The 17,298-nt window shown below is 42.6% G+C and overlaps 2 protein-coding genes across 3 annotated transcripts in view; one reads left to right on the forward strand and one right to left on the reverse strand.

The window, feature by feature from the left end:
• Window positions 1-17,298, forward strand: part of LOC128733150 (uncharacterized) — a 59,133-nt gene that overhangs the window by 24,472 nt on the left and 17,363 nt on the right. The gene's annotated exons all lie outside the window — the stretch shown is intronic.
• On the reverse strand, window positions 402-14,072 carry LOC128733151 (uncharacterized). Of its 2 annotated transcripts, none has more exons than XM_053826787.1 (3): window positions 13,805-14,072; window positions 1,065-1,901; window positions 402-1,001 (listed from the first exon to the last, which is right to left on the reverse strand). In XM_053826787.1, exons 2-3 carry the CDS (start codon window positions 1,893-1,895, stop codon window positions 549-551), a joined length of 1,284 nt encoding a protein of 427 aa, XP_053682762.1. In that variant the 5' UTR covers window positions 1,896-1,901; window positions 13,805-14,072; the 3' UTR covers window positions 402-548. The 2 variants fall into 2 exon arrangements, with proteins under 2 accessions (XP_053682762.1, XP_053682761.1); XM_053826786.1 differs by lacking the exon at window positions 13,805-14,072 and adding an exon at window positions 4,745-4,832.

The raw sequence follows: 17,298 nt of genomic DNA on the forward strand, positions 1-17,298 counted from the left end.
CGCGCCGGACGGGATTCGGCCGGGTTCGGGTATTAAAAAAATTAACTTGCGGGTTCGGGTCGGGTACGGGTTTTTAATTTTTTTCTTAATCGGGTACGGGTCGGGTTCGGGTATTAAAATTTTCATACCCGACCATCTCTAGCTGGGTAGTCGTGAGAGTTTCCTCACTCGCGCTGCAATACTGCAATATTAGGATAATTCGCAGTTCTGCCAGCTCCCGAGTTGACATTAATGGATTTTGGACGTGGCTGTACACAATTATTTTTCTTTTCTCTTCCTGCGTGATAAATATCTCAAAACCACGCTAGGTCTGAACTGCTAAAAATATACCGAGTAAAACTATTTACAAATGCAATATGTACTTGATAATGCTCGTGAAAACTGCAATCCAATTGTGTGTATTGTGTGTTATTCTTTATTTGAAAATATCCAAACTTTGGCATTTGATAAATCCTGTACAATCTAAAAACTATTAATAACACTTTTGTAGAAAACAAATACTGCTTCCGTAAAACATTGCATCCATCCTCGAGATGAGCAACGTGGGTCTAGATATATCCAAACTGAACCATATCCCGGCAGCAATCGGACATTTTCTGCCGGTAGGTTGCTTCGGTGTCTTCCGATCGAAATTGATTGACCTCCTGCGTTAGGTCGACTCCGTTCTCCATCTTCTCGGCCATTTCCTCCAGATCTGGGACGTCCTCACTCTTGGTGGTAATAACCGGTAGGATCATGACAGCCATCAGCAGTCCGAATCTGCCGAACTGCTTCAGCTGCTGGTCCAGAGCTTTCCGCGGGAACAGGCGTTCTGGATCGGATCCAAGCCGCTTTAGGAAGCTTGACAGACTTTCGTAGTAGCAATCCATCAGATCCTCGTAGTGCTGATCGCGAAATGCTTTGTTCGATGCACTAAAGATGAAATACATGAGATCCAGAACGGGTGACGCGTAGCGGCTGATTTGCCAATCAAGCAAGCGGAAGTCCACAGGAACTTCATTCTAGAAAATAAATACTTGATATAGTAAGGGGCGTTACGGGGATTTCAGATAACCAAATTTTACCTCGTGCTTAAACAGCATATTATTATTCCAACAATCACCATGACAGATTACAGCGTACGGTTCGGCAGCTTCACCTAGAGTCAATTCCTTCACCATATCCATAAACTTCCCATCGAGGGCTTTCTTGGTTTTGGCATACACATCCGGTTCTTTCTCGGGATCCAAGGTTTCAAGTGTTCTGGTAATCAACACGGTGAACCAGGCATCCATTTGTTCGTCTTCCTCGCGAGATGTAAACAATTCCTTCATGCCTCGGAACTGCTCTATCCGTTCTGGATGCTGGTCTTTCAGCGCGAAGGAGAGTGCATGCAAACGTCCCAAAGCTTTGATCACCAGACGGAAATGTTCTACACTCAGCTCCTTGTGCCGGTCGAACATGTCGAAGCCATCTTCCTTCAAATCTCTCATGAGTATAACCTCCTCGCACTCCACCAGGCAGGTTCGCAGACAGCGTGGAATCTGATTGAACGACTGTTCTCCGTCCGTGGTATCGATACCCTTCTCCCGTTGGAACTGCTCCAGCATTGGGTATATTTCAGTGTAGAAACTAATCTCCCGCTCGAAGCTGGGTCGTGCAAAGAACTGCTTCCGACGGGCTTCGTTTTGCGGCGGCAGCTTGGCGATGATATTCAAGTGTTTTCCCGTCCGACGGCACTCGACCCGAGCCCGGAACACTATCCCGATGTAGTTGTCACCCTTGTTGGATCCGGCCTGCAGGTCGATGGCAACGTCATCGGAGCTCAGCTCTTCGCGGGCGGCCTTCTCAAGCAACTGCTGGCTGGAGGCCACCGGAAGACTACCGACGGTTCCGTTGGTTCCGTCCAGGCACATGATAACCTGTAAAGAGGGGAAAAATTTCTGAACTATAGTTGAAGTAATTTTGAAACTTTTATCTTCATTGTTCTCCGTGTACTGTGAAGGATAAATAAGGAGATTTCTATGTTTATTAAAGTCCAATTTATTACTATGAGACCTCATATTACAGACCTAGGGTTTACCGAAAAACATTCTACTAAAGAATGAATACATTTAATACCATTCTAGAAAACCGCTATTTTTGTTGGCCTGTGCCGTCATTCGTATTTACTTCCAACGACATCCGGTTATTGTGATTTTTGCCTGGAGCAGTCAATCAAAGTGTTAAATCATCCAATCACTGCCAGGGTCGCACTGACTGGCACTGGCCGGTGGCCATGACAATGCAAAAGTGGCACGAGAAAATAACGATCACAGGCGTGTGCTTGCTAGCCGCCATCGCGCGTTATGGTGGGCTTATCTGGTTTGTTTTCATTTTCGCCCGTAAGGTGCCTCTACCTACCAGTACAGAATGTTTAATATTGTTGTTTACTAAATGGTAAATAATGCTTGTGATTGGCGTGATTGTATTACCGTAATAACGCGTAGTAATTTACTCAAACACCTGCAATCACCACAGGGTACCTTGCAGTGTTTGATCAAAACTGTTTCACAAAGTTATCTACTGGTTGAATAACAAGTTAGTAATAAAATTTTATATCTAAACTGGACTAGAAAATTGCAGGTGTTGCAGTAAATTTAAATGGTTTTCACATTACTGTTGTTTATCAGTGTCAGTCGACAGGCTTCTTCCCATCAATGGAATCAAGGTCGTTGTCGTCGAAGATTCTCAGTGTCGTCTTATCACAATATTGGTTCCTTAGGAAATAAACATGACCATTTGAGGGGTCAACTTCCAGGTATATTCCGGTGATGCTATTGTTTGGTGTATTAGAAGACACACCTTCGCTGTTTTAATTACAAATCACAGAGCTACTGCCGTCCATCAACTGGACCCCTGTGGATGGTGGACATTTGCTGCCAATTCATCTCCATGACAGGCAGCGATAATCCTCGTCAACGGTTTCAAGTGATTTGCGGTACGATGTTTTGTCTACGTCATAGTGTAATTTATTTTTATTCCACCTCATCGTTACTCAATTGAAATGTTCGCTGGGAATCATTCGTAAATGGAGGAACAGATTTATTGTTTATCAGTGGAATTCCATGGATAGATAGTTTCTATATGCAACATATTAGACAAAACTTCGTCAGCAATGTGGTAAGCTGTCTTTTAAGTTTAATGTTCATTTATTGGAACGCATTGAAATTTATTCAAAAAGAGATGTGTGAGAATGACTTGGGTTTTACAGTGTTTATGTTTATATTTATTTGTTTATAGCCATCCAACCTGTTTGATCTCCATAGAATTCAGATGATTGATTGGATGGGCAAACCCCAGTAGAGACCATCCTTTTACACATCTTTTCTTCGAAATGGGCAAATTACAAATAACATCCCACAATATCAGATGTCAAGTAAACATGGTTTTCATGGTAAAACAATTAATTCTCATTAAACTAAGTGCGCAATGGTACGGACGCTTATAAAATCCTATTATTAACAATATCTTTTGGTAAAATTTATTTCCCAATTCCCTGAGTTCAATAAATGTTCTGTCTAAAAGCACACGTTTGTTTCCGTGTGTTTTTAGACGAAACATTTATTGGATTCGCTGATGATTCGTTTATGATAGCTTTTATGACCAAAATGGTCATGAAAACCGCGATAAGAGTACGATAAAACTCATATTGCTACTTGGGCAATATCTAGGCTACTTAATAAGGAGACACGCATTTTTTTTTAATAATAGTGCTCTCACTAAGCAATAATACAAAGTCTTGGTCTTGGTACAGTATGGATCCTTATAATTCGGTCCAGTTTTGCCCATAAAACCGAGCTGGCGAATTACTTTGGAAACAACAGTCGATCGGTTCAAATTATAACTGACCTTGAGAAAAAAACAATCCCCAGGGCGTTGACATGTTTAGTCTTCTTTGGAGTCAACAATGTTTGGCTGTGACAGCTTAATTGAAAGTCATAATCTGACACTGAACCGTGCTAACGATGAATCGCCTCTTGCGACAGCAGTTGACGAAAACATCCATCAGCTTTCGCAAATTACGGCAATTTTCGATGGATCGAAGAACGAGATCTAATTCTGGAAATTAAATAAAAAGAAAACTTATCCAATTTAATTCTACTATGTATATATACGTACTATATACACTCAAGTCGTTTTTTACGCGAAGGATACGTCACGCGTAAATCAAAACTGCGTAAAAAACCGCGTAAATTCCGAAATTCGCGTAAAAAACGGCGTAAATTCCGAAATTCGCGTAAAAAACCGCGTAAATTCCGAAATTTGCGTAAAAAACCGCATAAATTCCGAAATTCGCGTAAAAATAGTCGCTTAAAAAAACCGCGTAAAAAGCGACTTCAGTGTATATATATATATACATAGTAGAATTAAATTGGATAAGTTTTGTTTTTATTTAATTTCCAGGTTTCGTATTCTACTAAGACGCTCCAAAAACTTCAGAGATCTAATTTTCAATCGTCCGCGTAGGCATTAACTTACATCTATCATGCAAAAGTAAAGCTACGTAGTTAAAGTACAACAAGAAATGCGATGGTCCTATGTTACGGCCTTGTGGTGAATACGCCCGATTTGCTTACGAATGGAGAGGAAAGATATGAATTGAGCTGTAGAAAAAACTTTAACACTCAACAAAATGTCGCGATGCACTAAGCCAGAAAAGTCTCCATAAAAGTTTCCTTACGTCTTATGACAAATCCTGCATAACATAATTCCTCCATCTAACCTGGTCCATGAGCAGCTAGTCTCCAGTTCCGTGGGTACCCAGTTTTCGCCAGATCTTGCTCCACCTGGTCTGGCCACCCAGCTCGGTTCCCTTCGTCCTTCGTCTTGTTCTTACCGGGTTCGATGCGAAAACATTTACTTTTCCGGCATTCTAGCAGCATGCTCTGCCTAACGTATCTGTTCAGCTTTAATAGCTTTCTGAATACTGTGTTCATCCTTTGTCTCCGTACACCGTTCTCTTGCACACCGTTCTTAGCATCCTCGGTTCGAAAACTCCGAGGGTTCGCAGGTCCGTCCGCTTCGCCCATAGAGGATAACCGATCTATTTTACCTTAACGGCCTTTGGCCTGCACGTCATTCAGGTGTTCGTCGTAGTGTTGCTTCCACTTGAGTTTTCATTATCCGTACTGTCGTCTGTCCATCCTATCTCTGCACATTCCGACCATTGCGAGATTCGGTGATTTTTTTGATAGAATTCCGGTGTATCATAAAATCGGTACAGTTGCTCGAGTTCCTCGCACTCATTCTCCACTTGGTGGCGTACAAGAGGATAATGCGTTTTAACTTCCAGTGGTTGAACTTCCAAGCAGCAATTTAAGATTTATTGCAATCCACTAGTGGTTTTCATGACCAATTTCATAAAGCCCCTAGTAAAATTGTAAACTCAACTAGAACTTTCTGATGACTGCTATAAAATTGTTTTCCAACAAAGTGGTTCACTCTTCACAAGGTTCTTATAACCTCTTAAAGGATCTGATTATAAGCTCAAGTAGTTTTATCACACTGTGCTGAACATAACAATAAAACCGATCATGAATTTTGCTGTTGACAGCCACTGGCATAATTTAATAAAGCGTTTCGTTTTGTTGCACAAAGCTATAAAGGATAACGCCTGCTCTGGTAATAGTTTGTCATCAGTCAGCCAGCTTTGTGAACTTGAAAATATATATCCGTGAGCAAAACAGTTTCCGTTTTACTGTCAAATCATCCTGATCGATTTGGTTTATAGTGACCATAATATCTAGTAAATTTTCGACAGTTTCCGTGGTTGTGCAGCATATGCGTTTTAAATTTTATAATATGGTATAATAGCTGGATAAAATCAACTCCCCATCGAAATTTTGCAAGTTTTGAAAATTATTTGTTTTAATATAATAAGTATATTCAATTAGTCAATCTCAATTTCTAGCAAAATCATTTTAATTCGTTTCCTGGGACATGAAAACGGATTGACGTTGACTTTCTTTCTGTAATTCACTCTTTGCTTTGGTGAAATTTTGTTTGCGGGCTAAAACAATACTCGAATGTGGCAATATGGTCTCGAATAAAAAGGTGTTTTCGGTGTTAAACCCTAATATTCTTCATAACAGCAGCAAATCTGTTTGGTCTAGTTTTTACCATATTAATAGCACTGTAAAACTAACAGATTTATTGATTTATTGTGGTTTGGCAAGCAACCGCAATAAAATCAATTTTATATTGGTACGCCCCAGTTATAAAAAATCTATACCTATAATAACGGATTTCTGTCTGTCTGTCTGTCTGTCCGTATGTTCCTTATAGAATCGAAAACTACTGAACCAATCGGCGTGAAAATATGCATGTGAAGGTTTTTGGGGCCAGGAAAGGTTTTAGTGATGGTTAGAAACCCCTCCCCCCACTAAGAGGGGGGGCTCCCATACAAATGAAACACAAATTTCTGCATAACTCGAGAACTAATCAAGCAAATTGAACAAAATTTGGCATGTGGGTGTTTTCGGTGACAAGAATTTATTCTATGGTAAATTGAGGGGAATTATAACTCCTCTCCCCTTTAAGAGGGGGGGCTTCCATACAAATTTCCTCATAACTCGAGAACTAATTAAGCAAATGGAACCAAATTTGGCATGTGAAAGTTTTCGAAGGCAAGAATATTTTCTATGGTGAATTAGGACCCCTCCCAATTTTAAGAGGGGGGGGGGCTCCTATACAAAAGAAATTCAAATTTCCTCATAACTCGAGAACTAATCAAGCAAATGGAACCATATTTGGCATGTGGGTGTTTTTGGAAGAAACCATTTTTTCTATGATGAATTAGGACCCCTTACCTTTTTAAGAGGGGGGGCTCTCATACAAACGAAATACAAATTTCATCATAACTCTGGAACTAATCAAGCTTCTTCTTCTTCTTCTTCTTCAGCAGCATAGAGCCGGGGTGGCTCGTGCTGTTTCAAGCACTCGTCTCCATTCAACTCGGTCTTGGGCCACTCGTCGCCAATTTCCTAGCCGTCTCAGAAGTCGCAAATCGCTTTCGATCTGGTCGAGCCATCGTGCACGTTGGGCCCCCCTGTTCCTGGTGCCGGTGGGGTTGTTGAAGAAGACCGTTTTCGTCGCACTGTCGTCCGGCATCCTTACGACGTGTCCGGCCCACCGTAGCCTGCTAACTTTCGCTAGATGTACGATGGGAGTCTCTCCAAGCAGTGCCTGTAGCTCGTGATTCATACGCCTCCGCCACTCTCCGCTTTCAGTTTGTACTCCGCCAAATATCGTCCGCAGCACTTTCCGCTCAAACACGGCAAGGGCGCGTATGTCCTCCGTAAGCAGCGTCACGGCTTCAAGTCCATAAAGAACTACCGGTCTAATAATGGTTTTGTACATTGTTAGCTTCGTGCGGCGGCGTATGCTTCCTGATCGTAGCGTTTTACGAAGGGCAAAGTAGGCCCGATTTCCCGCTTGGATGCGCCGCTGGATCTCCTTACTAGTGTTGTTGTCCGCGGTCACCAGCGATCCCAAATACACGAACTCCTCTACCACTTCTAGTTCGTCGCCATCAACGGTTACCGTCCGTGGGAGGCGCGCATTTGTTTCCTTTGAGCCTCTTCCTTTCATATATTTGGTCTTCGACGCATTTATTTTTAGCCCAATTCTCCTAGACTCCGCTTTCAGTCTGGCGTAGATTGCCTCCGCCGTCGCAAAGTTCCTGGCAATGATATTGGAGTCATCTGCAAAGCCTAGAAGTTGGCTACTCTTGGTAAAAATCGTGCCTCTCGTTTCGATGCCCGCTCGTCGGGTCACCCCATCAAGAGCGATGTTGAACAGCATGCAGGATAGACCGTCACCTTGTCTCAACCCTCGTCGCGTCTCGAAGGGACTCGAGAGTGTCCCAGAGATGCGTACGAAACACATCACTCGATCCAATGTAGCTCTGATCAGTCGCGTCAGTTTGTCCGGAAAACCGTATTCGTGCATTATCTACCATAGCTTTTCTCGATCGACCGTATCGTATACTGCTTTGAAATCAATAAAGATGTGATGCGTGGGCACGTTGTACTCCCGACATTTCTGCAAGATCTGTCGGATAGTAAAAATTTGGTCCGTAGTTGCGCGAGCCCCCTTGAAACCCGCCTGATAATTCCCTACGAAACCTTGTGCTATCGGTGACAGCCGGCGTGACAGGATCTGGGAGAGTACCTTGTAGGCGGCGTTTACTAGCGTAATACCACGATAGTTGCAGCAGTCTAGCCGATCACCCTTTTTGTAGATGGGACAAACCACTCCTTCCATCCATTCCTCCGGTAGCTTTTCCTTCTCCCAAATCCTCGAAATAACCCAGTGTAGAGCCATTGCTAGCGTTTCTCCGCCATGTTTATAAAGCTCTGCCGGTAGGCAGTCCTTCCCAGCGGCTTTATTGGTCTTCAGCAGCCTGATTTCTCGTTTGAATTCTTGGAGATCAGGTGCTAGGACATCACTATCTTCCATGGGCGCTGCTAGGTTAATTTCCGTTCCGCCTCCTTCTGCGACTTCGCCATTGAGGTGTTCATCGAAGAACTGCTTCCACCTGTCGACCATCTCGCGCTCGTTTGTTATTAGATTTCCTCCCTCGTCCCTACACATGTCAGGTTTCGGTGTGTAGCCCTTCCGAGTTTGGTTCACCTTCTCATAAAACTTGCTCGTGTCATTAGCTCGGAATAGTTGCTCTAATTTTTCACGATCTCTGTCCTCCTTTTGGCGCTTTTTTCTCTCCTCAGGATCGTGGTCAACTGGTTCCTAGCTCGTCGGTATTTGGCCAGGTTCTCTCTAGTGGCAATACTTAGATATTTTTTCCATGCATTTTTTTTTCTCCTCCACCGCTTGTTGGCATTCCCCATCAAACCAATCATTTTGTGTACTCCGAGGCTCAATACCTAGTGCCGCGGTAGCCGAGGCCGAGCGTATTCTGCCCCAACCGTCTTCGAGGTTTGAAGCACCTAACTCCTCGGAAGAAGGCAGTGCCTCATTCAGTACTCGCGCGTAGTTCTCGGCAGCTTGTGGGTTATCTAGCTGCCTGATGTTCAGCCGAGGAGGGCGGCTTTGACGTGTCCGGTATACGGTGGACAGCTTTGAGCGCCCATGTACTACTACTAGGTAATGGTCAGAATCAATATCCGCACCCCGACGGAAGTGTACGTTCGTGATGTTAGAGAAGAACCGGCCCTCTACGAGAACGTGGTCAATTTGGTTCATTGTACGTTGGTCAGGTGATCTCCAGGTGGCTTTGTGGATCCTTGCGCGGGAAAAAGGTGCTTCGGATCACCAGGCCTCGGGAAGCTGCGAAGTTTATACATCGTTGGCCGTTATCGTTTGTGTCGGTGTGCAGGCTATGGGGTCCTACCACCGGTCTATACATTTCTTCCCTACCGACCTGGGCGTTCATATCCCCAATGACGATCTTGATGTCCCGTGACGAGCAGCTGTCGTACGTTGCTTCCAGCCTCGCGTAGAACGCTTCTTTCTCATCGTCGGGTCTACCTTCGTGCGGGCAGTGCACGTTAATGATGCTATAATTGAAGAAACGGCCCTTTATCCTCAATACACACATTCGCTCGTTGATCGCCTTCCAATCTATCACGCGATCCTGCATTCCGCCCAGTACTACAAAGCCCGTTCCCAGTTCGTTGGTAGCGCCACCGCTCTGGTAAAACTGGGCCTTTCCGCCACGGATCTTCCATACCTTCTCTCCTTTGCGACAGATTTCCTGCAGAGCTACGATGCCGAGTTTGCGGGGTTCCAGCTGTTCAATCAGCACCCGCTCGCAACCTGCGAAATTTAGCGATCTGCAGTTCCAAGTCCCGAGTCTCCATTCGTCGTCCTTATTCCGTCGCCTAGGTCGATGCCGAATATTCCGCTCCGAATATGCTTGAATGTTGTTAGTTTAAGTTTAATTTAGGTGTGTAGCCGTACTGGGGCAACACTACCGAGTCACGCGATGGGGCTGCCATCTTATAGTGCCGAGACTCACTATACCTCCTTCCCGGTTAGTATACGACCTTAGTTTCCACCGGGGTTGGTTACCCGATCTTCGCTAAGGTTGCTCGTATTCCGGCTGGTACCACGAGGAGGTCGGGATCGGAGTTGCTGGATAAGAGGCTAACGACCACTATGGGGTCTATATTCCGCATTATCCAGCCGTTTACCAACCTGCCGTTTCATGGTCCTGCATATTCTAATTTACCGCCAAATGTTGAACGCAACTCCCGGACTTCAGCTGGTAGGTTGTAATGCGCTGGACACGTGGTCACTAAAGCCATTTTTAGCAGAGAAACAGGAAGCGAAAAGTCAGTCACTGGTTATGTACTGTAGAGGATCACGGAATCAGGCAATAATCTATTTATATAAGAGGCTTATGTCTGTACCGAAAACCAGGTCTCTGATAGGACGTCATAAGAGGCTTATCGGTAACTAAAACCAGGTCCCTGACCAGGACCCAGTCACCTCACTGGTCGACTGCTGGACTGCTCGATTGCTCAACTGGTTGACTAGACTGCTGGACTGGACTGGTCGATTAGACTGCTCGATTTGATTGCTCGACTGGACTTCTCAACTGAACTGCTCGACTGAACTGTTCGATTCGACTTCTCGATTCAACTGCTTGATTGTACAGATTGACTTGACTGCTTGACTGAACAGCTCGATTTAACTGCTCGAGTGGACTACTCGATTCGACTGCTTGACACATATGCTTGACTTACTACTCGACTTGACTGCTCTACTTAACTGCACGGTTGCACTGCTCGACTGGACTGTTCGATTCGACTGCTCGACTGGACTGCTTGACTGAACAGCATGATTTATCTGCTCGACTAGACTGCCCGATGCAACTGTTCGATTCGACGCTCGACTCAACTGCTCGATTTGACTGCTTAATTCCACTGCTCGACTGGACTACTCGACTCGACAACTCGAATGAACTGCCTGATTCAACTACTCGATTCGACTATTCGAATCGGGTGCTCGACTCAACTGCTCAACCTGATTGCTCGATTCAACTGTTCGACTAGACTACACGATTTGATTGCTCGACTCAACTAACAGCTTGATTCTACAGCTCGACTAGACTGCTCGACTTAGCCACTCAACCCGACTGCTTGACTCAACTGCTTGACTTAACTGTTTGATTCGACAGCTCGACTTAACTGCTCGATTCAACTGCTTGACTGGACTACTCAACTGAACTGCTCGACTCAACTGTTCGACTTAACTGCTCGACTGAACCGTTTGACCCAACTGCTCGACTAGACTGCTCAACTCAACTGCTCGACTAGACTACTCGATTCAACTGCTCGACGGGACTACTCGACTTAACTACTGGATTAAACTGCTTGACTGGACTGCTCGATTAAACTGCTCGACTCGACTGCTCGGTTCAACTGGCCATCTCGACTGCTCGACTTAACTGCTCGGCTTAACTGCTTGACTGAACAGCTTGATTTAACTGCTCGACTAGACTGCTTGATTTGACTGCTCGACTCAACTGTTTGACTTCTGTTTGATTCGACAGCTCGACTCAATTGCTCGATTCAAATGCTCGATACAACTGCTCGACTCAACTGCTCGACTGGACTACTCGACTAGACTATTCGACTCAACTGCTCGAATAAACCGTTTGACTGGACTACTCGACTCAACTGCTCGAATAAACTGATCGACTGGACTACTTGTCTCAACTGCTCGACTCGACTGCTCGAATGAACTGCTCGACTCGACTGATCGAATGAACCGCTCGACTCGACTGCTCGAATGAACTGCTCGACACTACTCGAATGAACTGCTCGACTCGACTGCTCGAATGAACAGCTCGACTCAACTGTTTAACTTAACCGCTTGACCCGACTGCTTGACAAAACCATTCGATTCGACTGCTTGACTCAAATGCTCGACTAGATTACTCGTTTCAACTGCGCGACTGGACTACTCGACTTAATTGCTCGATTAAACTGCTCGACTGAACTGCTTAATTTAACTGCTCGACTCGACCACTCGATTCAACTGCTCGACTCAACTGCTCGCCCGGACTGCTTGACTGAACAGCTTGATTTAACTGCTCGACTAGACTGCTCGATTTTACTGCTCGACTTGACTGTTCGACTCGACTGCTCGGCCCAACTGCTTGACTCGATTGCTTGATTCGACTGCTAGACTCGCCTGCTCAACTTGATTGCTTGTTGCGATATCATGTGGTCGGTGTTAAATCAGACCGAACCAAGTCGCAGAATTTTAAAAAATGAGTTAATGATAGCAAACGATCAAGAATTTTCTAAGCAGCATTTTACTCTAATCAAACTGCATAAATGTTGCAAACAGCCAGAAGTTTTTATTCAGTTAAATAAAATTCAATTCGACCATGAAAACTATTTGTTTCAGTTTCCGGCTGACTCTTTTAGATACAACTTCTTAGATATAGCTCTATGCAATACAAGAACTCAAAGAACTAATACAAAGATTAAACATCTTCGCAAACATTGGCCAATGGAATGTATCCGCAGTCTTCGGAATTCTGAACAGACATTTATATTTTCCGGATCGTAAGATAGGCTTGGAAGAAAGTGAGAAGCCAGACTGCTTATAAACTTCAAGGCAGCGTACGATTTAGTAAAGCGTGGAATATATGCGAAAATAGTTTCTCAATACAACTGATTAGGACAATTCGTGTCAACTTCGATGGTCCCCGATTATTAGTCAGGGTAGCGGGTAAAATATCAGATATTATTTATTCAACATACCATTGAGCTGCAAAGTGTTGTACAGAGAAGCGCAGTTGAGGATGTTATTTTTACGAAGTCTAAATGTTTTTAGATTTCGTGGACGGACATCTACGTTAGTCGCATTAACCACAGAGCTGTTGAAAAAGCCTGCGAACTCTTCAAGAGCAAACAGCGGATTTATCATAAATTATAAAAAAGTTTTATGGTGGTGCACTAGGTAGTTATTTTTAAAGGCGATGTCAGTCGTGAAGTATAGAGGCGAATTTCGACGAAAACATTTAGGATCTCATAGCTTTAAGATTTGTTCAAAATTTGCACTCTATGAATGGTTTATTGCTCCAATTGGCTCAACGGACATAAAGGCGCTAAGAAAGAACACTATCGGAAGGAGGCCGATAGGCGGTCAAGCCTAAACGCTTGATTGGTGCAGGCAATTTTATTAGTAATTAGCAGTTTTTCTCCCTCTGCCGAAAACTTAGCGTTTGCTAAATGTGTAAGCCATTAGCAATATCGTTAGAACAGGGGTTTCCCCTGTAATTGGGCGCTATCAATGTAGCTTTTTTGTGAGATTGCATTTGCACTTACTTGTGGAATAAAATAATTTTTTATTTTACAGAATAATAAATTTTCCGACTTTCGTGTCGTAAAAGCTTTGACGCCGTAGAAACGCAATGAATTATAGGTCCTGTTAAAACGCTTCATTACATCCGCAAGCCTTAAGCACGTTTTTGTTGAAACTGTTTTTTGAAGATTGGTGTGTTTTGGCGCGGTGAACTAATTTGTTTGGGATCAGCAATGCGTGCAACGTCCCTCCATTTTACGTTCATTATTTCGCAAAACATCGGATAATAATTCAACGAAATCGTTAAATAATCACAAAAAGCTGATCGTTACAGAGAGGACCGGCCTCAACAGTTGGTCATTAAATTTCGAACCTTCTACAACTGCTGCTCAATATACACTTTGCCATTCGCTTTTTACTGTATGTCGTCTGCATTTGGATGCACAGCCGGCCTGCAGGATGCCGTGTTTACTACCCGATAGGGAACACTTAAACCAACCTGATGTTTATTTTCTGGAACAATGGTAAGTAGCGATAGTAGCTGCCACGATATATCACTGAACACACTTTGTAACGCTTAAGACTGACTATCCTAGGGTTTTTTCTCGATTCAGTATTAACTAACTGAGCTGCCACCAAAGCCAAGGATGTCTTATTATATTCTTTTTTGCCGGTTTTTTTCTACGTTATGACTGCGCAAGGAAGCAGGCAAATTTCGGTTGATTTCAGCTAGTACGTTGCGCAAGTGATCTTCTCAGCCGGACTACCGATTGACGAGTGTTTTTAAATTAAACCGACCGCGAACAGTGATATCGCCGAGAACGCGTCGATGCTGGTGTTGTGTTGTGCCGCATTTATTGGTGTTGGTCCACCAAACCATCGAAACCGGGTAGCGACGGGATACGTGTGACAGCGTGCCTCTGATTAGTCTGGTGATAAGTGCGAGCCAACATCGCTCATTTGAGAGTGTTGGAGTTTTGGGTGTTTTTATTCTCGTAGTAAATTTCGGCTTAGATTCTTAAAAAGGATTTATCTGTAATAGTAAACAAACCCCGTTGGTTTGTTTACTTTTTCGCCCAGAATCTCTTCAAAAATCGGGAAATGTTAGATTTCTTATAATTCATTATCTGTCAAGGAATTGGCGAAACTTTATGCCTACAAATTTGCTTGACAGACAAAATAAGAAATATTGCTTAGTAGGTACTTAAAAATCGTAAGAAACACAGCTACAGAAGGGTAATAAACAGAAATCAACTTAGCTAGGAGCAGCATTTAATAAGTGAGTAAAATCATTGTAACCTTGCTCCTTTTTTGTACATGAATAGTTGAAAGGTTAAATTTATTCTATTAAATAAAAAGTCCCATTTAGATCATAAAACGAGATAATCATAGATATCGTCTTTGAGCCAGGTTAGAATGTCAATCATAAAACAAAGAGTGCAGATTTTTCTAATCTTCAGTGATTTGAAAGCAGCGTTTGATCGTATAGAGTATAGACCATAAATTTTTGGAACTCGGTGCATCTTGGAAAATTTGCGGAATCGCGCACTTCACACTTGGGTTAGAGAGTACTGTGTAACTTTATTCTTGCTGCTCTTTTCAGTCTATTGACTGCTCGGGCGTTCCACAAGTTAGCAACATCAGGGTGGCCACAGACTCGGGAAAAGCGGGAAATGCGGGAAAAAGTCGGGAATTGGAACCTGTCGGGAAAAATACGGGAAAAAGTCGGGAATTTGATGAAAATTGCTATAAATCGGGAATTCATGAATTTACGTAAAGATGATCAAGTTGAATATCTTGATAGAATCTGGCAGACATGTCGAAACCCCTACAATTCTGAAACACATGAATCTTTAGACCTCAAACGAAATCTTCGTACCAGGAATTTCCTCCACCTGCAAAGACGAACTGAAACCCGTTTGTAATTGTGACCGCATGGCACTCTCTGTATCAGCTTTTTCGTAATAGTGGTGTGTGGAGGGTACAGCCTTCCAGTTGGTCTCAAGGAACGTCGCTGGACTTGATCCCTTTGTTCTGCCGAACCACAAGCCAACGGATGAACACATCAGAAATTAAATTATGAGCAACAAGATAAAAACGGGGAATATTACAATAATTCAAAATACTGGACGCAGTGGTTCAGTTCAGCAGCAGAAGAAGAGAGCTCCATTTATTGCTAACCGTCTCCTTCCGGTTGGCCGCATGGTTATTAAAAAATTTTTAATACTTCTTTCCGCACGTATAACAATTTTTATTGAATAACAATTTGTATAAGTTAAGTGCTTTATATTTTTACCTTAAAGTAGTCAGCTTTGATCTGTAGATTTTTTACGAGAGATGTATGAAATCAAAAAACGGGTAGCGAAAAGCAAATGTGCAAAGTACAACAACTGTGCCTACCTGGTTACAAGCAAGTGATCGTTTGCTTGTGAGATCTTATGTGTCATTAGTGAAATGCCAGTGTCATGTCAGTTCGTCAGTGATTTGGCCTCCTAATGTTGTGTTTGATATGCTTTGTGGCCAACTGTTAGTGTGTAGCAAATTTGATAGATTCGATCATACGACGACTGGCTTATTTGATCAGTATCGTACCACGAGACCAACTGAGAGGAGACAGTTAGTAATAAATAGAGCTTTCTTCTTCTGTTACGGGGCTGATCCACCGCGTCCAGTATTTTGAATTATTGTAATATTCCCCGTTTTTACCTGGTTGCTGATGACTTAATTACTGATGTGTTCATGTCCATTGGCTTGCGGTTCGGCAGAACAAAGGTATCAAGTCTGGTTGGTGGACGGTTATCTGCCATGGTTTTCTGCCATCTGCCACATGTCGCCAGGTTAGGTTCCAATAATAATCTGAATACAGTAGGCAAGACCACGCCGCACAGTGGGACGGCTTCAAAAATAGGCGGACATCAGCTTTTGCGGCGAAACTATTAAGTTTTCCGTATTAGTGCCTTCGCAAAAGTTTCTTGGTTTTTAATGTATTTTTTTGTTAGATAAAAAAAATTACATTAAGGGAGTGGGTCAATATATAGAGAAATTAACTTTTTTATTTTAGGACCAAAATAAACAGTTTCTAAGGAAAAGTGCTAGAGGACGTTATTTAAAGAGTATTTGGTGAAGGAAGAAAGTTTCTATCTCTTAAGGGAAAAAAGATATTGAGCTACACAATAACAAACCCCCTTAATATCAATTTTCCTAATTTTACTTGCTTATTTCCATTTTTACGTAGTTTTGATGTTCAGTAAAGTTTAAGATATAGCAAAAATACATCTTTTTGCTGAAGAGAGCGAAGCTCTAACCTTATGGGATTTTGAGCTGTTACAGTTTTCATATAATTTTATAGTCAATTTTAAGGTGATTTATTTCAAAAAGGCGCAAGTATGCGCAGCCAACCTCAACAACTTTAAGTGTTGTGATGTAGTGCCTTTCATTTCATGTATATGTCACAGTGGAACACGGTGGAACATTTGAGCAAACTGCGACTAAAATATCACGTTTTACGCCTGAAAAATTACATAAAATAGCATAACAGACCAATACAAATGGTATAAACCCGTTTAAAATAAAAATAAATTTATTAATATATGATTTAAAAGTGCAACGATGCTATATTTCTAAATAACTGTTCATTTCTTCATCGTTAGCTTCGGAAGAGTCTGGTTCACGCAATAACTTCAGTGCTGCTTCACTAAATGACATTTTCTTCCGTTTTGTGTTCTTACCCACTGTTGAAATTATCGGATTAAATGACAGCATTGAGCGGTTAAATATATCTTGATTTTTAGATACTCTGTGAACATAAGCTAATGCAATTAGGAACAAAATACAACATATATGATGACTAATATGCACCTTGAACATGTTGAAACAGCAAACGGGAAGCGGTACTCTTGACTCCTCCGAAGCTAACGATGAAGAAATGAATAGTTATTTAGAAATATAGCATCATTGAATTTTTAAATCATACCTTACTAGATTTATTTTTAT

The sequence above is a fragment of the Sabethes cyaneus genome, chromosome 1 (assembly GCF_943734655.1).
Source record: "Sabethes cyaneus chromosome 1, idSabCyanKW18_F2, whole genome shotgun sequence".
NCBI classification, from domain to species: domain Eukaryota; kingdom Metazoa; phylum Arthropoda; class Insecta; order Diptera; family Culicidae; genus Sabethes; species Sabethes cyaneus.

Excerpts from the sequence above, each read along its gene's own strand:
- LOC128733151 (XM_053826786.1), bottom strand. Across the intron at positions 1,002-1,064 it reads ATATGCTGTTTAAGCACGAG|AATGAAGTTCCTGTGGACTT; the intron begins GTAAAATTTGGT and ends TTTATTTTCTAG.